Genomic DNA, 23,540 nt, shown 5'->3' on the forward strand with positions numbered 1-23,540 from the left:
AAACTGCGCAGAATTCAAGATAAAGTATTGCGAGGAGAGGCTAAGGAAGCACAAATCGATGAGGGAGGTGTTTTGAGGATCAAGGGAAGGGTATGTGTACCCCGCGTCGATGGTTTGATCAACACTATTCTGACAGAGGCTCATAGTTCAAGGTATTCTATACATCCGGGCGCAACCAAGATGTATCGTGACCAAAAGCAACACTTTTGGTGGAGTAGAATGAAGCATGACATTGTGGATTTTATTGCCAAATGTCCAAACTGTCAACAAGTAAAGTACGAACACCAAAGGCCCGGAGGAACACTTCAGAGAATGCCCATTCCGGAATGGAAGTGGGAAAGAATTGCAATGGACTTTGTGGTTGGTCTTCCGAAGACAATGGGTAAGTATGACTCCATTTGGGTGATTGTTGATAGGTTAACTAAATCTGCTCATTTCATTCCGGTCAAGGTGACTTACAATGTAGAAAAGTTAGCCAAACTTTACATCTCGGAAGTGGTGCGATTGCATGGGGTTCCACTATCCATCATATCAGATAGAGGTACTCAGTTTACTTTTAAGTTTTGGAAAACATTGCATGCGGAATTGGGTACTAGGTTGGACCTTAGTACGGCGTTCCATCCTCAGACCGATGGTCAGTCTGAGCGAACGATTCAAGTGTTGGAGGATATGCTTCGTGCGTGTGTGATAGAGTTTGGTGGTCACTGGGATAGCTTCCTACCCCTAGCGGAGTTTTCATACAATAATAGCTATCACTCAAGCATTGACATGGCTCCATTCGAAGCCTTGTATGGTAGGAGATGTAGGTCTCCCATTGGTTGGTTTGATGCGTTCGAGGTTAGAACTTGGGGTACTGATCTCTTGAGGGATTCGATGGAAAAAGTGAAGTCTATTCAAGAAAAGCTTCTAGCGGCGCAAAGTAGACAAAAAGAATATGCAGATCGAAAGGTTAGTGACTTAGAGTTCATGGAAGGTGAACAAGTCTTGTTGAAAGTTTCGCCCATGAAAGGGGTGATGCGGTTTGGAAAAAGGGGTAAACTTAGCCCAAGGTATATTGGTCCATTCGAAGTACTTAAGCGAGTAGGGGAGGTGGCTTATGAGTTAGCCTTGCCCCCAGGGCTGTCCGGAGTACATCCGGTATTCCATGTGTCGATGTTGAAAAGATACCACGGGATGGAAACTATATTATCCGTTGGGATTCAGTTTTGCTTGATGAGAACTTGTCCTATGAGGAGGAGCCTGTTGCTATTTTAGATAGAGAAGTTCGCAAGTTGAGGTCAAGAGATATTGCATCCATCAAGGTGCAATGGAAGAATCGACCGGTTGAAGAAGCCACTTGGGAGAAGGAGGCGGATATGCGAGAAAAATACCCACATCTGTTTACAGATTCAGGTACTCCTTTTCTCCCTTGTTTTCCTTCTTGTGATCGTTCGGGGACGAACGATGGGTAAATTTGTATCTATTGTAACGACCTGTTTAGTCGTTTTGAGCAGTAGATTTTAATTCTGGAAAATTGGCTGAAACAACGGAACCCACGACGGACCGTCACAGGCACGACGGTCCGTCACAGATGTCTCGTTTCAATATACTTAGGAATTTTGAAATTGGGTACTGAAAATCGACTCTCTGAACTTCGTAACGGACTTGCAGGACGGACCGTCACAGGTGTGACGGACCGTCACAGTATCCTTGGTGAAAATAAAGTCCTGGCCCTCACGACGACCTGAGTGACGGACCGTCGCAGTCACGACGGCCCGTCACAGGTTACGCAATCCCAGTTAGAATTGGATTTCTTTACACGTTTTAAGGGACGTTTTGGGACTATTCTTTCCTTAATTATAGATTTCGTGGGTTTATATTAATAACTCAAATTCTTGGGGGTTAAAAGAGGTAACCCTAAGTTAATTAGTGGGGTATTATTGCCATCTTTTATTCTTAATTATATACTAATTAGGTAAAAAGAAAGAGGGTTTGAATAAGAAAAATAAAAAGAACGAAGAGAGACAGAAAAAGAAAGAGAACGAGTAGAGAGAGAGAGAAACGAAGAGGATAGCAAGGATTTTGAGAAGATAGCTTGTTGATCGCAATTCTTCGGTGGAGGTAGGTTATGGTTATTTCATGCTATTCGTAGTAAACTCTTAATAGTGAATGATATGTGTTAGTAGTATTGTAAACCCTTCTATATGATTAATTGTATGCTTGCATGAATGATGTGATTATGTAATTATGAATAAATAAGCATGATGAAGCTATTGAATCCCAAATCTTGAAAAGAAACCCTAATCTACTTTGATAATGATGATGCCTTGGTATGAAAGAAGGCTTGATGAATGAAAGTAGTGAGATTAGGGGATCGGGTGCCACGTTCCGGTACCAGGATAGAATATGGATCGGGTGTCACGTTCCGACACCAGGATAGAATATGGATCGGGTGCCACGTTCCGGTACTAGGATAGAATATGGATCGGGTGTCACGTTCCGACACCAGGATAGAATATGGATCGGGTGCCACGTTCCGGTACCAGGATAGTATATGAGGATCGGAGTGTCACGTTCCGACACCAGGATAGAATATGGATCGGGTGCCACGTTCCGGTACCAGGATAGTATATTGAGGAGCGGAGTGTCACGTACCGACACGAGGGGAATAAAGATAATGAATCTTGAAATATGATAATATATCCAATCTAATGAACTAAATTACCAAATGAGTATGATGAGGAGGTGTGAGTCCTCATTGATGTGCTTGGTGTTGTAACCAAGGGTTATGGTAACTATAAATGCTGCATGTTAAGGATATTAGTTGATTTTATGATATTGCTTAATACATACTGTTCCCTATTTTGAGTTGGCCGATGATATCTACTCAGTACCCGTGGTTTGTACTGACCCCTACTTTTATGTTTTTCTTCTTGTTATTTGTGGAGTGCAGCAAACGTGCCGTCATCTTCGACTCAACAGTAACTCAAGCCAGTCTTCATCACACCGGATCTTCAGGGTGAGCTAACGCGTCTAGCTTGGACTGGATCTTCTCCTTCATGTCTTGATACCTTGAACCTCCGGCATGGACTAGCTTCTTATGTATTTTTAGCTTTTAGAAACTCTTAGAATTAGTAGTTTAAAGTAGATGTTCTTGTGATGATGACTTCCAGGTTTTGGGAATAATAGATGTTGAATATTGATAGTTATTGAATTGGTTTTTATTAATGAGTTAAGTCTTCCGCATTACTTTCTGTTGTTATTACATTGAAATGTTAAGGTTAGATTGGTTGGTTCGCTCACATAGGAGGGTAAGTGTGGGTGCCAGTCGCGATTCGATTTGGGTCGTGACACTTTTCCAAGCAGTTGTGATTTTTTTTCAAGGCTTGCAATTTTTCTAACGAGTTGTGACTTTTATGATGGGTTGTAACTTTTCTTGAAAAGTTATGACTTTTTCAAAAGATTATGACTTTTAAAAGAGTTTTGACCTCTGGATAAGACACAATAAAAACATATTCATAGTATTCTTTGTTGACAATAAAGGAGTTCACTGAGGTCAATTTTTTTTTCCATTCTGGTTTATTACCATTATTATTATTTTAAATATTTTTCCTTCTCCAATCTTTTGTGTTTTTTTTTTCTCGAGATTAAATTTTTTTAATTTAATTTTCTACGAAATTTTGCATTTTTATTTAGAATAAAAAAGTTAGTTCAAATTCTTGAACTTTTGAAGTATTTCTATTGTTAAGCATGAAATATACCTGCAACACACATATTCAAAATCTAGTTAATATAACATCCTCAACTAGATACACTTATTTTAGTGTATCTTCTATTTTTTATATTTTGAATTTATATTTTATGAAATATAGAAAATTAAAAACATAAAAAATAAGTTACAGATCTCTTATGTGCTAAAGGTGAAAATTTTGATTAAAAAATATATATGTTTTCACACATTTTTTGTTGTTGCACTATTTCTCACGTGTTTGATATCTTAGTTATTTTCTTATAAATGAAATAAATATGATATAGAGTACGGTTTTGATGGACTAATAAGAGAGGAAACACTATTAAATAAAAAGAGTGGACCATAATTTTTGTGTAAATGAAAAACATTAAATTTCCTATATAGTAAAGAATTATGGTTAAATAATCTTTTTCAATTCTAGATAGTTTGCAACGAAGTTGTCAAAATAAAATTAAAAGGCACTTTTAATAATTGAACTTTCAATTCGAAGGTTTTTCATTCTTAACAGAAATTTAAGATTTTAAACATGATTTTTTCTTGTAGATGAAACAAAAGCAATAAAGCATTATTAAGTAAAAAGTGTGTGGTCTGTAATATGTGCAAATGAAGAATTTGTAACTACCAATATAGTAAAGAACTATTGTTAAATCTATCTTTCAGTTACAGACAAAATTGTCAAAGTAAAACGTTGTATTTTCTTTTGGTGTTTAAAGCCTCTGGTTCCATTGATATTGACTTAGATTTTGTCATTACCAATCTCATATATTGAGATGAAAATATTTATTACCTTTAAATTTATAGTTTAATGCTTTATGGAAAAAATCTTATAATTATTCAAGAAATTATGTATTTTTTAAAGGTAAAAATTGATCCGGATATACATGATTACACTATCCCCCCCCCCCCCCCCCTCTTAAATGGAATTGGATGATACGTACATAATTTCGAAAGCTTGTATTTTTTATGATTAAATTTAATCTTGCATGTATCAAAATTTTCAAAGAGAAGGACTTTCTCAAATTGTTTAATTACTCTTCATATTATGAAAAAAATATTTCGACCTAACTGTTAATTTGTCACATCTATAGACACAATTTGATATGCACATAATCAATAAAGCAGTATGAAGAAAAAAAATCTCTATGGACTAGAAAGGATGTGCATAATTAAAGTGATAGAAAGTCACTTTCAAATTTGCATAGGATACCTTTGAGATGGAACATTTACGATCTCTCTTTCTCTATATATGTAATGTAATGTAATGTATTATTTTAATTAAATAATTAGGATAAGCATGTCGCTTGTTGGGATCAGCAAACACCTAATGAATCTTTCCACGTGAAGTGTTCGTTTCCCCTCACTACTTCACCACTTTCCCAATCATTAACTTTCATCTATATATAATTATTATATCGATTTTCATATCTCATTTATTTATTTATTTCTATATCCACAGATCCAATACTATATAAATTATTACTGCAAAAAACATATTAATTAATTATGAACATGCAACATAATTATTTGTTCCTAGCATGACTTGTGAAGAAGAGTGAAAGTTACATTTCTTTCCACTTCACTGCACTCTACTGTGTTAAGGAATGATAACAACTACTAGGTTAGTACAATACTACTACTTTTTCTAGTTTATAAATTTAAATATTATTATTTTCAATCAGTTTTTATAGAAAATATGAATAATTAAGAACCCCACTCACTAAAAACTAAATATGAAAAAAATCCCATTAATTTTCCTAAAATTTTGAATGATTTTGAATTAATAGCATTGAAATATAACTAAAAAATCAACATAATATAATGTTGAGGTGTGGGAGTTTAATTCCTTGTTTATCTTAACTCTTTCAAGACAATTAATACTGTGGGGTTGGGTGGGTTGACCACGGGATAGCGAGGCAGTCATCGGGATCGAAAAAAATATATAATGAATTTGAAATGTTAATTTATAGATTTTTTTTTATATAAAAAAGTTGTTTTCTTAAAAAAAAATATTATATCCAAAATCAATTATGAATTTTTTTTCTGAAAGCATTTACTTAAAATTGTGTTCTACTTTTATCCATAGGCGTATATATAATAGACAATAGTGGCAATATGTTATTTTAGCGTTATGTCTGTCCCAATGATTGTGGGCATATAATGTTTTCTTTCCCTGCCCCTTGTAACAGTAATTTATTATATACTCTATCTAGGCTGACCTAATAATACATCATTATACTTAAACTAAGCTACTTATAAACTACCCTTTTAATAATTTCCTTAATTAATAATATACTTTTTGTTGCCTTTCTAATACCTCTTACCGTATGTTTGGTTATTTTTCTAGTCCAACAGGCCCGTCCCTTGGAAAATTGTTTTTCTTTCTCACTTGTTAGCATGTGAGAAATGTAATAATACTATTATTTTCTATTTTACAAAATATGAAATCTAGCAATCCAGTCACTCTAAGTACAACAAATAAACAATTGGTTTAATTTGTCTCACCTTTTTAATATGTGTTTAGGATGTTATAAACCATTTTCTAACTCAACGTTGGTTCATGAACAATTGTCACATCGTTTTCGTATTCTGATTGCACCCAGTTTTTGTCTTTCAAAATTAAATTAATTACTGAGCTTTTTTAATTTCAAAAAATTTGTTATTTTAAAATTTTTAAAGTATTTCAATTTTCCAATAAAATAGTTATTTCTTTATATTGAACGATATATAGGTTTATATAATTTTTCATTTTAAACAATTAGTTGGAGAATTAGTTTATCAAAATATATTGATTAAATAAAGTATGCATTTTATTTTTCTAAAAGCTCAATTAATTAATTGCATAATTCGTTTTTATTTTAACATAATTAGATTATGTAAAAATAATTATTTTATGTTAAAATTAAGAAGCTCAATTAATGTAGTATAATTTATCTAGTTCCCGTTGTATCAACTTTGTATTAATTCGAGTCAAATTCAATTTAATAAAAATATAAACAAAACTCTGGTCCCTCAAAATTCATTCATACCATATTATTACTCTTTACCAGTGTTTTAAAAGGCGAGGGCGTGAGACGAGGCGTTTTATATAGTATGGGGCGAGGCATAAGTCCCATGGATCTACAGGGCATAGTCGCATGTATATTCAGTTTTATAGTTTTATTACTAATAAAATAAGCAAAAGTAAACTTTTCAATGAATTATGATTTTTATGTGAAATAAGTATTAATATTCAATAATGAAGAAAAAATGATTAAAATTATTATTTGAGAAATATAATTAACCAATAATAAAAATATGATTTAAAGCAAAAAAAAAGTTAAAAAAATAAACTAAAAACGCCTGGGTGTACGATTTACGTCTAGGACTTATGTTTTTATGTTCAGGGCTTACGTCTCAAATTTTAGGACTTATGCCTTATGGATCTACGTTTTTGATTTATGCCCAGAGCGTTTTTGGTACGCCCCGCCTCGAAACTCGCCCCAAAAAGGTTTTTGAAAATACTGCTCTTTACAATATGAAATTTATACTATTATTATTCTCAAAATAGCTCAAAACCCGAATCCTATTTTCTTTTGAGCAAATGACATAAATCATATACTTTTAAGACAAAATTATCATTTTTCCCTTATAACTTTATAATTACAGAAATCTCTCAAACTGATACAATAATATAAGCGCTGATACATTAATTTGATGCCTGAGAAACATTAATTGTTTAGTAAGATACATTATATTTTATACATGATACACTAATCTGATATGCATTTTATACATGGTACACTAATCTGATGTGCGAGATACATTAATATGATGCGCGAGATACATTAATTTGATGTGTTCATATATTAATCTAATGCGTGAAAATAAGGAATTTTAAGAATTTATAAAATTAATAAGGGATAATAATTGTAAGAGAACTTAAATGTGAAATTTCTTTTTTTTTCTTTTTTTTTCTTTTTCTCAACTTGGGCCACATACGCAAAACACCACCTATATACTCCTCCTCTTTCCCAAATCCACACCCTTTATGTATATTTATATAAATTTCATACAGAATCTTTGTTGTAAATCATTATAAATTAAGGATATTATATATGATCCACGAAATTTGACTAAAACCTATCTCACAGAATAATAATTTCTCTCTATAATATAATAATTATATCTGCTAAAATATTCATATATACCCAAATATATCATAATTAAAGAACTATTCCGTAAATATCTAATATATATTAGAAAGGTCGTACAATTTTTTTCTTTTCAAATTCTAAATTAATATCAAATGCTCTTGATCACACACTATGTTACCAAAAAAAAAAAAATCTAATTTAGGCTCTTAAGCCTTCAAAACTAATAACAGATAGTATTAAATAAATAGTATAAAATAATATTAGTATTTACTGTGTATTAATCCTAGTCCTATTAGGATTAGTACTTCTTAATCCTAGTCCTATTAGGATTAGTACCCCTTCCTATATCTCCTATATATATCTCCCATTTATTCCCTTAACACTTCAATACAATCAATATTCCTTCATGGTATCAAGAGCCAGAAAACCTAGATCTTCTTTTCTCTAGGTTTTTTCTCTCTCTCTTTAGGGCATCGATCGTTCCCTCTCTTCTCTTGGGCGGCGGCAGCCATGACAACCGAGGTGGATCCTCTCAATTCACTTCCTTCTGGCGTTAAACTCCTTCTCAGGCATCTTCATGCCCTGATTCCCGAAAAATTATCAAATATAAATTACCCTACATGGAAAATCACCGTTCTTACAGCCCTTGAGGCCAATTACCTTCTCAAATACGTCGATGGAAGCACAGAACCGCCGCCGACAGTCATCACCCACGGACAAATCAGAAAAAACCAATCCGGCTCATGCCTCCTGGAAAGCCGTGAATGGCCAGATCCGATCATAATTGATTGCGGTCATCTCTCCCACGGTTTAGAAACACGCCCGATCCTACACAACTGCTTCAGCCCTATGGACGGCCCTCGCAACACGCTATGCATCAATTTCCCACTCTCATATTTTTCAATTGCGTGATCGTCTCCACACAATTACCAAAGGCACGAAAACTATGGCGGAGTATTTAGATGAGGTCTCCACCATCATCACAGCCCTTGACACCGTGAACGAAATCATTCCCGAAAAAGATCTCGTCATGTGCGTCGTTTGGGGGCTCCCATCAGCTTACTCCTCCATTAAACAGGCGGTTCGCATCAGTCCAATGCCCGTTGACCTGGCTACTCTCTCCTCGTGGCTAAAAAGTGAAGAAATCAACGTGGATATGGAGAGCAAACTTCTTCTCCGAGAAGCCGCTGTTATGGAGCCGGCATCCGCCCTCACCGCAAGCCAGAACTATCGCGGAGGGAGTGGTGGCGGCCGGCAGGGGAGCTGCGGCGACTACGGCAGAAACAGCAGAGGCCTCGGGCGCGACGGTCGGCAGGGCAGTCGTCCGTCATACGACGGTCAGCAGCACGACACCAACAACAGCCTGCACTCCTTCGGCAGCGGCGGCCAGTCATCTTCTAGAGGCGAGCAGGGCACTTACGAGCGGGATCGTCCAACTTGTCAAATCTGTCAGAAAATAGGACACACTGCTGTTCGTTGTTGGTTTCGGTATGAGGAGAGCCGAAATAGTGATAACCGTGCCAATTATGCGTCTCAAGTCGGCCCTTCCTCTGAATGGCTGTTGGATACTGGGGCCAACATGCACGTTACTTTCGATCTATCCAAGCTTAATGCTCCAAATCCATATCATGGCTCCAATGGTATTACTGTTGACAACGGTGAGTCCCTTAAAATTTCTCACACTGGCACGGGTACCATTAAAACCCCCACAGCTATCTTTCACCTAGGTAACCTTACCCACGTCCCTTCTATTAAAAACGATCTCCTTTCAGTTCACCAATTCACAAAAGACAATAATTGCTCACTCTTGTTCACCTCTAATGATTTTAAGATCCTAGACAATACTACCAAGAGGGTGATTTTTCAGGGCCCCTGTGAGCATGGTCTGTATGTTCTTCCTGGCACAAGTTCGTCTGCTCACCCAGTTTCAGAAAGCGTTCCTGTGGCTTCGGTGGCTCTTTCAGCTGATGGCCACAGTCTGTTGTGGCATAGTCGTCTGGGTCACCTGTCTACTCAAATAATAAATTCTTTAATGTCTCAATTAGGTTTTTCTTCCATTCATGTAAACAATTGTGACTCCTGTTCAATTATTAAATCTCATAAATTACCTTTTACTTTATTTGAGAAGCGTACAACTGCACCTTTTCAACTTATTCATTCTGACCTATGGGGTCCTACTGCTGTTCCTTCATTTGCTGGTTTTCGCTATTATATTTGTTTTGTGGATGATTTTACAAAATACACTTGGTTGTACCCACTATGAGCTATGTGATGATACATCATCTTGCCTACGCTGCCAGAATAGTCTTATGCCTTGCAGGAGTATAAGACATCCTCAACTAAGTGCATCCTCTAAGCTATGCTTGAAAAGCAATAAGATAGTGACAAATCATTAATGAACTGTGGGATTTTTATGGGTGGGGGAAGTTGGGTGGAGGGGGGTGGGTTTGGTCTTTTTAATTAGTTATTAGGGTAGCCAACATGATAGTGACACGTTATTAACGAATCCGTTGATTGAGATTATGATTTTTTCGAGTACAGATGAGAGCAAAATAGAGCTAAAAGGTTAAAATCGATGGCATTTTAGGCCCGAGAGGTAGAAGAAGAATAATTTTCTATCAATTCACATAGTTAAGGGATTTTTAAAGCTATTTCCACTCATTTTATTAAAGATCTTTATTTGATCTTTTATTTGAAAGACAACAACTAACTCATTTATCACGAGGGATTCAAATATTTCTTCCCTAACTTCACAACCTGTTGCAAATTTTCTTCAGTGATTTTTCATTCAATCTTTTCTTCGCTTTGACGTTATTTTAACATTATTTACGTGATAAATCAATAATAAGCAGATCAAAATTAAACAATACAAATATTTGAAAAATGTGTTAATTTGAACACATTTGTCTTGATTTTCATATTTGATGATTACTTCAGTTTGTCGTAATTTGAGAAAATTCGGTGGTGGTTGATGGTGGCGGCAACAAATTAGGGATGATAAATGATGGTGAAATTTGGTCTGTCTATGGAGAAAAAGAAAATAAATAAGTTTAAAAAGTATAATTAAAAATATATGCATTTTTGAAAAAAAAAATTAATATTATTTTTGGTGCTCACTCAATAAAGAGAGTGAAATATACTTACTTGTCACCTTAACTTTATGGAGGTAATATTATCAGTTTTAAACAGTTCAAAGGGGGTGATAGGGGTGATAGGACCTCCGTAAAATTAAAATGTATAGTTGAAAATATAAATATAGATTAAGGGGGTAGTTCACTATTTTTTTTTTCCAATACAAACTTGTATTACTTTGAAATTCAAGAATTTGAACTAATTTTTTAATCCCAAATAAAGGTATGATTTTCGTAGAGAATAATATTGAAGAAGTTCTACAAAAAAAACGCACACAAGAAAAAGCTCAAAAGGAACAAAAACTAAAAATAATAATATCAAATCAAGATGGTAGAATTAAAAAATCGAGCACACTAAATCCTTTTATTAATAGCTAATAAAGAGTTGTATAAACAAATATTTATTGTGCCTTCAGTAAAATATGTCTGCTTTTAGCATAATATAAGTAAATGAATATAAAAGATATATTGAATTGAATATGTTTAGTTGGGTGGCTAGGAAGCACATAAGTGTTGGACGACAGGTGTGCTTCCTAGCCAAGGGTATATTTGGTTTTTGTCGAATGTTTATGCTTAAATAGTGTTGTACTTGCTTGTTTTATGGTTGTACCTTTAAATTATGAAAATATTATATGTGTAGCAAATATAAAATTTATATTTGCACTCCATGACAATACTTTATATAATTGCACTCCATAACAAAATTTGTGTTTGCTATGGAGTTGTTTTCTAGTATATCTCGGTTGCCTATTTCCTTTTATATACAATTTGATTTTTTAAGTAATTTCAATTGCAATAAAAGGAAAAATATTGTTGGAATCACGCACATTATGTGTCAGTAGAATTTCTTTCCTTTTACGTCTTCTTCATAACTAAGAGCTCCATTGAAGCTCAGTTTAGAAAATAGATCAAGTTGTTGACAATCAAGATGAGGTAAAATGTATTTCCTATTGAAAAATGCTTTGATTTTTTTTCTGGTAAAATTGGTGTTCAACTTGATTTGAAAAATTAATTTGCTTTAAATTTTTCATCAATTGAAATTGAATTTAGATTTTGAGTTGTATATTTTGTTCGTAATAGAGTTTAATATTTATGATTTTAAAATTTGTGATCATCAAATTTTTTGGATGATATTGTTGATTATTTTGAATTTTGAATTGTAGATTCGCTTTGTTCATAGTCATATTATTGTTTGGATTTGTAAATTTGTTGTCCAATCTATGAATGAAGATGAAATTGTACTATGGTTTGTTAAGAGTTTATACGTATAGGTGTTTGGGTATGATTTAGTCACACATGTATAATTCATATATGAAATTATTGACTATTCTCTCGAAGTTGTATATTTATACAGTGTAAGTGCCTCTTTGGTTTGGATATATGAATCTGTATATTTGTATACAATTTTATCAATTGTATATTTGTATAAAACTTTAATTTGTGTATATAATCATTTAGGCCCAATCTTTTGTACAAGTGTATTGGGAATATGTATATTAGTGCTATTGTGAGTTGTATAAGTATATGAAACAGTTGACTATTTTTTCAAATTTGTATATTTATACAATGAAAGTTCGTCCTTAGTTTGGATGTATGATTCTGTATACATAAATGATACAAACAAATTTCCATTATATATGTGTATTAGTTGTGCAATTGTATATGTCTAAATGAATATTATACAAAAAGTATTCTTATACAAATGCAAAAACTTATGCAAGAACAATGCACAAAATTATATCAAATGTATAAATGTTTATACTGTACATACAGAGAAACTGTTGTGACACTACTAATACAATAACTATTAATATTATACATTATACAATCGATTTCAAATGTATAATTGTTTATCTATAGTGAAATAGTTCTATTTTATACATTTAGTTTGGATATTAAAACTATATACAACTGTATAAAGAAACAGGTACAAGACATAAATCAACAGAGGTTATATAAGAATAATATAAAATTACAACATATACAAAATAAAGATTATACAAATACCTCATCATGCTCCAATGAGCCAGAAACAACTTCCTTTCTTTTTGAATTTTCACCTGTATAATTAGTTGTTTTTCCCCCTTTTTACTTGACCCAGTATCAGATTGAACTTTCTTACTCCCTCAACAACGGATTGCTTGGATTTTGCTGTAATTTTGGCCCAATCTAATTGGGTCATTTTTCAATTTGAATCTTATCTCTTGCTTTATGTTTGATTTTGACATTGAATCTGCAGCCTCTACAAAATTTTGAGTTAGATCCAATGAAAATGATGATTGTTCTATAATATGTTTTTGACATGCATGTGTAACCTCTTGTCAATATAGTAAATGGAGACTAGATATCCATTACATAAATGACACTCTGTATAGATGATGATTTGACATGAAAAACTAATTTTTGGAAGAAAAATAACGAGAAATTAAAGAAACATGAAGATATAAACGAGACGAAGAAATTGTATAAAGGGGAATAACGTTAATTTTTTCTTTTTTACTTATACAAATTTTGTGGGCCCTTTAATAACAAATGACCGAGAGATTTTGCTCCTCAATGAAATAAATGAAATTGGAGCTATTTTATTTATTTTAAATTAATAGTTTGACATTATATATATTTTTTCCTTAAATTATTGCACACTAGCCATTTATTATCTCTCATGAATCAATCGAAAAGTCGAACTTTCTTTTGGGCCCATTTACTTTTTCTCAATCTCATGTCTTTTCTAATTTGACATTATTTATAATTTTTCCTTAAATTATTGCACACTAGCCATTGATTATCTTTCAGTGAAAATTTTATATATGACATTTTTTATAGTACTATTTTCAAGTTATAGCTATTAGACTTTCATATATAACATTAACTATTTCATGTTATAACATATTACTAAAAAAATAGAATAAACAAAAAAAACTTTTTTTTTTGAAAAAATAAAGAATTAATAATAAAAATAAAAATGAAATATATGGGGGTTAATTAAATTTGAATTGGTAATAGATAATCAATAATTAACACGATTTAAGGAATTCAAAATAATTAAGATTATTTAGTTTTCTTAAAACGCTCAATTAAGTTAAATCAATTAAAAGCTGATTTTAATTTCTTAAAAATGCTCAAATCAGTTAAAATCAATTTAAAATCTGATTTTATTCTATTTTTTTATTACGTTTCTCTCTCTTTGAATTTCTGCAAAAAGATTTTCTCACAATGTTTCGTAGGTGAAGTTTTTTTTCCTTTAAAAAAATCTTGATTTTGTTCTGATGGACAACAAGGTATCATTATACATTCTACATGTATTTCTAAGAAACTAGAAATTCTATAATGATATTTGTAAGAAAGTTAGTCGACATGCATAATAAAGTTTAAAACATTATTCATACAAAAAAGCCAACAGATCAAAATTGTGATGTCATGTTCATACAAGTAGTAATCAGACTTCATATGTATTTCATCTTAATCTTAGGCATATTTATATTCCTAAGTAGTCAATTATGGCCCATGTTTGAGTGATGTTAAAGGACGATCTTTAGTTTATTAGCTTTATTTTGTGGTTGATTGCGTTGATTAGATACTTGCACACATGATTAGTGATTTCAGGAACTGTCGGAGAAATTGATGCTGGAACGAAGAAGTAAAGGAAAAGAGATGGATGTGGAAAAATGGCTAAGTGTGGAAGCACCTAGGCGAGGCGCACTGTCAGGCACGCCGCACCAAGGCCTTACACACAGAGCCTATGTTGAGGTGCTCTGTTAGGCGTGACGCGCCTAGGCTAGACGCTCAAAGAAGGCTTTAAGGCGCGATGTTGGCGCGCTGCGCCAGGCAGTACATGAGTACCAGATGTTGCTAGGCGCAATGGAGGCGCGCCGCCCCAAGCCAATTCTGACTTTTTCAAATTTTAAACATTAAATAGGAGTTATAATTTGATTAGGACTTTTTCTTAAATTTATCCACTAGTATAAATAGATCCTAGGGTTGCTATTATTAGGGTTCGACATTTGTTTAGTTTGCAAGGGCAAGGATCAAGTTTGTAATTATCTTAACTCTTCCATTTTATGGATTTATTTATGAACAATTATCTTTTCTTGATTATGAATAGCATGAGTAGCTAAATGCTCTAGTTCTAGGGCTGTAGCTATGAATTGATTGTTGAATATTTGAGACTTTATGAATTAATCTTCGGTTGTCAATTTAAATTACTTTTATAATCTTGTTTTTTTACTATTTCTTGACTGACCATCTGGAAATAAATCTAGTGCCTAAATCTTGAATTGAACATAGGAGAGATTAGATAGACCAGAAAATATAGGGAGCTCGGTCTGCTCATTGAATTGAGGAGATTAGTGTTCAGGAGTGACGCCCAGAAGACCAATACCTTGCTTGGTTACAAAATAGGATGAAATATAAATTTTCACCAATTAGTCTATTTATCCCCGCTCAACGATGTAGATAGCTAACTAGAATAGTGTCACACCCGAATTCTTTGAATCCAAACGCAACCGGCGTCGTTAACCTCTTAGAGGTCGCATACAAGTCTCTTCTTAGCTTTCATCACAATCATATAGTTAAATTTGCGGAAAATTTAAAACATTTAAAGCATAGTGAAGTATACAACCATCTATAATCGATTAAACAATTCAAATGAATGAATCAATATATCGTAATAGTTTGCCAAACAGTCTTAATACAAAGCTTTGAAGAAAACGTCTAAAATGAAACACTAGGGACAACATACACTAGTTATGTCTAAAGTGCTAAGCTAGAATGATAGATGTACCATCCTCGAATCAAGAGCACCTACCGAAGTCTGGAGATCGCTAATCCAAACCGCAACAATGAGTCTTCAATATTCTCTCTGACCCGCGCCTATAAAAATAATAATAGTATAAGGTTAGTACACACTAGTACTAAGTATGGGTGTATTCACATATACACGTAAGGACTATGCACGATCAAGGAAAGTCTTCCTTCAACAACATGCCATTTCTGGAAAGTGAAGTCAATAAACTTTATTAATTCGTTATTTGTGAATTATGGTTGAATATGACATATTTTAATGCATTCAAAGCACACAACTCATTTTCTATATGAACATAAAACCTTGGAATCATGAACATAATTTTATAATATCTCGAACAAAAAATTATAAATTTGCTCCTCTCAAACCCGAAAGCTCTTTCTCCCAGGACTTAGTTTATTTTTCAGTCTTTTTCTTCTTCTTGTTGTGTAGTTCAATGATCTCCTTAATATTATGTCTTACTTACAAGTGCAATGATTCATTATAGTCACATACCTACAATGAATCTAGCAAGTAATCCAAAAGACTAGGGAAATGATTTGGCTACCCTTACTACAAGTTATTCTTTCCATTCTTGTTAAATTGGGCATGAAATCTTTATAAGCCAATCTTTATTAGCTAGGTCACTTATTTCATCATTTTCAAACTATGAAGATTGTGGGGCATTGATTAGACATTATGTTTTACTCCCCTTTATTGACATAATATAAGAAGTCATTATAAGCCAATTTTTATTTGGCTATGCCCATTATTTGATCATTTGCATAATGTGAAGATATTGGAGCATATATCTTGATTTGGCATAAACCAATAAATTGTTAAAACTTCATTCTTATCAACCATAGATGATTTGACAAACTTAAGCTCTTTCTTTCTTAGCACTTTGTACTTACATTTCTTTTATTTCTTTCTTACTTTCTTAAAGAAATATTTAGCATTAAGATCATGCGAGCTAAAATGAAATCCAGTGTCAGCCCCACACTTAAAAGGGGTGGTTCACCGATTAAAGTGAACCTAGATCATGTGAGCTAAACATGAAATCCAGTGTATGCTCCACACCGAAAAGGGGTGGTTCACCGGCTAAAATGAAACCAAGTCCAGTGTATTCCCCACACCGAAAAGAGGTGTTTCACGGCTAAAGTGAACCGAATACTTTTTTTTGAGCATTAACGACATCAATCATGTGATATAAACGTGAAATCCATTGTCTACCCCACATCGAAAAGGGGTGGTTTCATCGGTCAAAGTGAAACCGCATCATACCTAGCTCTCTTAGGTGGAATCCTCTGGCTAGTTTCTATGCTGGTAACATAGTTCGAAGACTAGGAGATTTTTGGAGACTCTTATCCACCTTGGTGGAGCCTCATCTCATGAGGCTTACATGTGTTGGCACAAGCTCATTGCTAGTCTATCGGTGCTTTGCTCAACTTTTTTTGCTTTATAAATTTTAGAGTTGACTCAAACATTATGGAAGTTTCTTCTAGTTATAAGATTTACTTAACTCTTTTGATAACCGATCATCCCTTTCTTTACTTGATAAAATGTGAATTTAACCTTACATTATCATCTTGGTGTTACTTGTCTCACGATTATTAATACCATTTTATGTGAGTATCTTTAAAATAATTGTCTAGGTGTGAATGAGACTTGTCTCACTTATTTGAACACCTCATTCTGTCCATTTTCATAATTCTTAAACTTTTAATTATGTCATTACTCACCTTATCTTTTTCAATAACATTTGGTAGCTTTATACCACTCTTTATGAACGTTATAAACTTTGTTCAATGTACTTACTTATATTCATAGTTCATTTGGAAAAGGTATGTTGGGACTTGCCCCAATGATTGACATATACTTGCTTATGAATTCAAAGTTACATTGGTCATGCTTAATTTGGTTTAACTTAGTTAGTATCCAATTCTACATCACATTTTAGAAATAATATAGTAAGCCAATTCTATTCAACTTTTTGGACAATATATTGCTAGCCAATATGTTGGCATAAATCAAACTATGATATTATCGCTAGCCAAGTCAATTAAAACTCATGAATGTATTATAATGATTTCATCATTCTAAGCAAGTTAGAGTATAGAGTTGTTTAGGGAGCTAGGCCCCTCATGGAAAAACCCGCTTGCGCACCTGATCGTAACCACCTAACCGAATTCGATTGGCTTGGTCGTGTGGTACCCCTCGGACGGTTACACATGTGCTTGCACATGTGTTGCTGCCCACTTTTCCAACTGTGCACTTCTATTGTTGCATTTGGAAAGTTCACTCCTTGTCCAAGGATCCTCTTATTTGTAGTTTTGATGATGTAACAAACTCAGAAATCTTGTGAAGGTACTCGGTTCTCAATATGAATCATTCGTTGACTACCATCTGGAGAAGGTACAGAAAGTTGGTGCACATTTCCAACTGCATCAGAAACGTCAGACCTTTCCAACCATTGATAGGGGTTTAAGGAAAGTTACTTGTCTATTCAATGTCATCTTTCCACATATTGCTCTTGAGTTTTTGCAACTTGAAAAAGCACATTCAAGAACTCTTGCAAAGACTGAAGAAAATCAAGGAGAAGAATCATTCATGAACAACCTAAACCCTGGCGTACATTGTATAGTTATTTGAGAATATATTCTTTCGATCTTACATTATAAACTGATCCTAACTCTATAAAGGAGTCAATGTGGTATAATATGAATTTCTAAGTTAGTTAGTTGAACTATTTTAGTGGGTAACCTTTGTGTTGCTTAGAAAATTCTAAGTTGTCTAGAGTGATAGCTTAGTGGGTAGAGTAACATCTACTTAGGCTCATCAAGCAATAGGGTTATTGCTTGTTGGTGAGATTAAAAACTTTTTCTCATTTGTGTAACCGATTTACTTTTCCTTGTGAAGATTAGTGAAACGGTTGTGAAAATCCTGTGAGACAGGTCGTGGTTTTACTCATTTGAGCAAGGAGGTTTCCACGTAAAACTCCTCTATTGTTAAACTACATTAACTTTCTGTTATATCCTTATTTGTGTGTCAAGGGACCTGGTCCATTGACTGATGGTGAACGAACATATTCTAACAAGTGGTATCAGAGCAGGTACTCTCTATCAGGTTAACACCAAGAGAGTGATTTTTGTTCTAGAATGACTGCTTCACTTATTCTGGAAGAGGGCCAGTCTTCAACTAGACCCCCTCTTTTCAATGGCAACTTTTATAGTTGGTGGAATGTGAGAATGCATGACTTCCTTATGGCTGAAGACAGTGAACTATGAGACATTATCTTAGATGGGCCCTTCATCCCCATGATTGAAGAGAAAAATGGTGAAAACACTAGGCTTGTTACAAAGCCTAGACAAAAATATGATGAAAAGAAGATCAAAAAGGGGTACAAAGCAAAGAAACTTCTTGTCTGTGGTATAGGACCTGATGAGTTCAATCGCGTCTCAGCTTGTTAATCTGCAAAAGAGATCTGGGATTGCTTATCCATGAAGGAACTGACACAAGTAAAAGAGTCAAAGATTGATATGCTTACATCTCAGCAAGAAAATTTCAAAATTAGAGTAGGTGAAACTATTCATGAAATGTTCACTAAACTGTCATCAATTACAAATGAGTTGAGAAGTCTTGGAGAACCTATCAGTATGAGTAAGCAAGTCAGAAAAGTGCTTCGAATTCTTCTCAAGTCTTGGGAAAGTAAGGTTGATGCTATACTGAAGCAAAGGACCTTAAAGTTTTAACAATGGATGCTCTCATTGGAAATCTAACGACTCATTAGATGAACCGAAGTCATGATCAGTCAAAGAAATAAGTCCTTCATGCTAAAATACAGATCTGAAGAGGACTCCAGTAATGATGATGATATACCTTACCTCATCAAGAGATTTCAGAAGATTGTGAGAAAAATCAAAGGTTTTAGAAAGGGAGAAAATGTTCCTCGAACTGCCACTCAAATGATACTTTTCACAGGTGTGGAAAAGCTGGACACTTAGAAGAGAATGTCCATTACTCAAAGCTGAAAACAAAGAATATGAAAAACCAAGAGGTGATAAAGAAAAGCGAAGGGACCTGGTACTCTATAAGAATGATCGGAAAGTTGCTGCTGACTATGAGGTCAAGAAAGCTCTTGCTGCATGGCGAGAATCTTCGAGTGACTTAGAAGATCTTGATGAACCAAATGATGTGTCAATGGTGGTGGTTCATGAGGAGGAAACCATATTCAATGAGATGTTTGCTTTCATGGCTCATTCAGAGAATGAAGATGATGAAGATAAGGTAACTCTTCTTGATATGAAACATGATCTGAATACCTATTCTCTTAAAAAATTGAGAACATTAGCAAATGTTATGATTGACTCAATGGTTGAGTTAACTTCTGAAAGATATATTATGAATGCTGAGCTCAAAAGTTTAAATGAAAATAGAGATAAAATGGGTGAGAAAATGCTGAAAATTGAAGATCAAATGGCTGTTCTGGAATATGAAAAAATAGAACTTAAAAAACAATTGCATCTGATAAATGAGAAAGCTGAAAAACAAAAAGTATAGTCTAATCGTTTACAAGTTGAGCTTGAACAAAACTGAAAACCTCTGATACTAATCTTGTTTTGTCTTTGGAAAGGAGCAACAACTTAGAAAGAGATATTGTCAAACTTAAAGATGAACATGAAAAATCTCTTAAGTGGACAAAATCTTCTAAGCTTCTTTCAAATGTAACAAATAAAATTAATTTCAATAAGAAGGGTCTAGGAATTTTGAATATTACTCCTCTTTTCAATCCTCACAACAAATATGTATTAGTGTCTGACGATTTGTTATGCCTTCATTGTGGTAAAAATGGGCATTCAAAATAAGAGTGTACTGCTTCGAGAAAGTCACATGAGATAATTTCAAAGTATACAAAAAAGCAAAGGGTTTCAAAAGAGAGACCTGGTCCCACAAAACAATCCTCAACCAAAAGGTTTTCAAAGAGAGGACTTGATTCTGCTAAAAAATCCTTCATCAAAAAGAATCTGAAACTACCTCATTGGGCTAGAAACACTTTGATCACTTCTTTGTCTGCTTTCTGGGTACTCAAATTTAAATGGGTTCCCAAGCATAATAAGTGATTCTTGCTGCAGGTGGGTGAGAGGAGCAGCAGTCAAAAATTTCCTCTCACTCAAGGCACTTCAAGGTAGAGGTTTCTCTTTTGGTAATGGAAAGAAGGGGTATATTTTAGGTGTTGGTAAAGTGGGAAAATCGCTTAAGGAATCCTTTGACAACGTGTATCATGTTAGTGGGTTGAAGTATAGTATTTTGAGTGTGTCTCAAATTTGTGACAAGGGAAATATAGTGAAGTTTACATCTGAGAAGTGCACTATAGTTAATCTAACTACAAAGAAAGTGATTCTTACTGCTTATAGAAGTAAAAACATGTATGTGGCTAACTTAGAAACATCTCATGGAGATGATTTGACATGTCTTAGTGCTCAGAATGAAAATGCTGATCTGTGGCATCGAAGACTAGGGCATGTGAGCTCATATTTATTGAATAAACTGATTTCTAAGCACCTGGTCCTGGGTTTGCCAAAGTTGAAATTTTGTGAAAGTAAAATTTGTGAAGCATGTGTTTTTCAAAATGATTCAAACAAAATTGAATCAAGTGATTGCTGGAATTATGTCTGATCATGGAACTAAGTTTGAAAACTCAAAAATTGATCATTTCTACATGAAAAATGGAACTAGTCACAATTTCTCTGCTCCAAGAACTCCCCAGCAAAATGGAGTAGTGGAAAGGAAAAAACAGAACCTTGGTAAATATTGCAAGGATCATGATTATTGAGTCAAATCTTCCTCAAAGTTTTTGGGCCGAAGCAATCAACACAACATGTCATGTTACTATAGATGTTTGATAAGGTCTTTACTGAATAAGACTCCCTATGAACTACTCAACAACAGAAAACCCATGTTGAGCTATCTTAGGGCATTTGGATGCAAATATTTTGTTTGAAACAATAGAAAGGATGATCTGAGAAAGTTTGATCCTAGAAGTGATGAAGGAGTGTTTGTAGGATATTCTTCATCAAGTAAAGCATACAAAGTTTTCAACAAGAAAACTCAATGTATTGAAAAAAGTATTCATGTTGTGTTTGATGAAGATGGAAATCTGAAAGGTGCTGCATCAAAGGATGAAGATGAGTTGATTGAGATGTTTAATTCTCAGAAAATTGATAGAAGTGAAGCTGATATAAATGATCAGTCGGGGATTGAAAATGCTGATCAAAGCTCATCTAAAAAGGCTGATGAAGTTGAAAAATATGAAGAGGAACCTGGTACTATGGTGAACTCAAGTCAGAATATCTCAAACGCCCCAGAAAATGAAGAATTCCTTGAAGAAGAGCACACTGATAAGTTGAACCAGTTGACCTTGAGACCAGGATGGAAACACAGTTCATCACATCAACTTTATAATCTCATTTCACATCTGTACTCTAGAATTCCCACTAGATCAAAAATAAGAAATCTAGTTGCATTCTCAGTGTTTATATCATAGATTGAGATTGAGTTAATTCAATGCAATAAGAATTCCATCAGTTTTAAAGAAGTAAGGTGTGGTACTCGACCTATTGACAGAACTATTGTAGGAACCAGATGGGATCTCAAAAACAAACTTGATGAAAATGGTGTGATTACTAGAAACAAATCCAGATTAGTTGTTCAAGGATACAATCATGAGGAAGGTATAGACTATGATGAAACCTTTGCTCCTGTTGCAAGGATGGAGGCTATTAGAATTCTCATAGCCTTTGCGGCATTCATAGGATTCAAGATATATCAAATGGATTTCAAGAGTGCTTTCCTAACTGGAGACTTAAAAGAGGAGGTGTTTGTTAAACAACCTCTTGGGTTTGAGGATGCTGAGTTACCAAATCATGTGTTCAAGTTGAATAAGGTTCTGTAAGGTTTGAAACTAGCTCCCACAACTTGGTATTAAAGATTGTCGAAGTTCCTATTAAAAAATGGGCTCAAAAGAGGAAAAATAGACAGTACGTTGTTCTTATTAAAAAGATAACATGAATTGCTTATTATATAAGTATATGTGGATGAAATTATCTTTGGAGCTACATCAGAGCATTTTTGTGTAGAATTTCATCATTAAATGAATTTGAGATGAGTATGATGGTGAACTGACTTTCTTTTTGGGACTACAAATCAAGCAATCATCAGATGGAATCTCAATCAGTCAGGAGAAGTATATTATGGAGCTTTTGAAGAAATTCAATATGTTTGATTCTAAACCTATTGATAGTCCTATGGGAACAAACTCCAAGCTTGTAGCAGTTTAATCTGATTCTCTTGTGAATCAAACCATGTATAGGGGAATAATTGGATCCTTGTTGTATATGACTGCTGGCAGACCTGACATCGTATATAGTGTTGGAATATGTGCCAGATTCTAAGCATGAAGGCTGCAAAACGGATTCTAAGATATTTGAAGAAGACAGGGCACCTGGTCCTCTTTTATCCACCAGGTGACACTTTTGATCTTGTTGGTTTTGCAGATGCTGATTTTGCTGGTTACCAAGTTGACAGGAAGAGCACTTCATGGATGGCTCATTTCCTTGGATCTTCACTTATCTCATGGGGAACTAAGAAACAGAATTCAGTAGCTCTTTCAACAGCTAAAGCTAAATATGTAGCAGTTGCTGCATGTTGTTCACAATTGTTGAAAAGGGAAACATTGTGCTTACATATTGCCCAACAGAGGAAAAAAA

At 34.0% G+C, this 23,540-nt stretch overlaps 1 protein-coding gene across 1 annotated transcript; it reads left to right on the top strand.

Annotated features, from left to right (window-relative positions):
• Positions 1–9,055: 9,055 nt before the first annotated feature.
• On the top strand, positions 9,056–23,111 carry LOC138347440 (uncharacterized). Its single transcript, XM_069295735.1, has 9 exons — positions 9,056–9,448; positions 18,142–18,405; positions 18,828–18,886; positions 19,619–19,682; positions 19,756–20,328; positions 20,907–20,959; positions 21,784–22,251; positions 22,360–22,717; positions 22,983–23,111. Exons 1-9 carry the CDS (start codon positions 9,056–9,058, stop codon positions 23,109–23,111), a joined length of 2,361 nt encoding a protein of 786 aa, XP_069151836.1.
• The last annotated feature ends 429 nt before the right edge of the window (positions 23,112–23,540 follow it).

The sequence above is a fragment of the Solanum lycopersicum genome, chromosome 3, assembly GCF_036512215.1.
Source record: "Solanum lycopersicum chromosome 3, SLM_r2.1".
Classification (NCBI taxonomy): Eukaryota; Viridiplantae; Streptophyta; class Magnoliopsida; order Solanales; family Solanaceae; genus Solanum; species Solanum lycopersicum.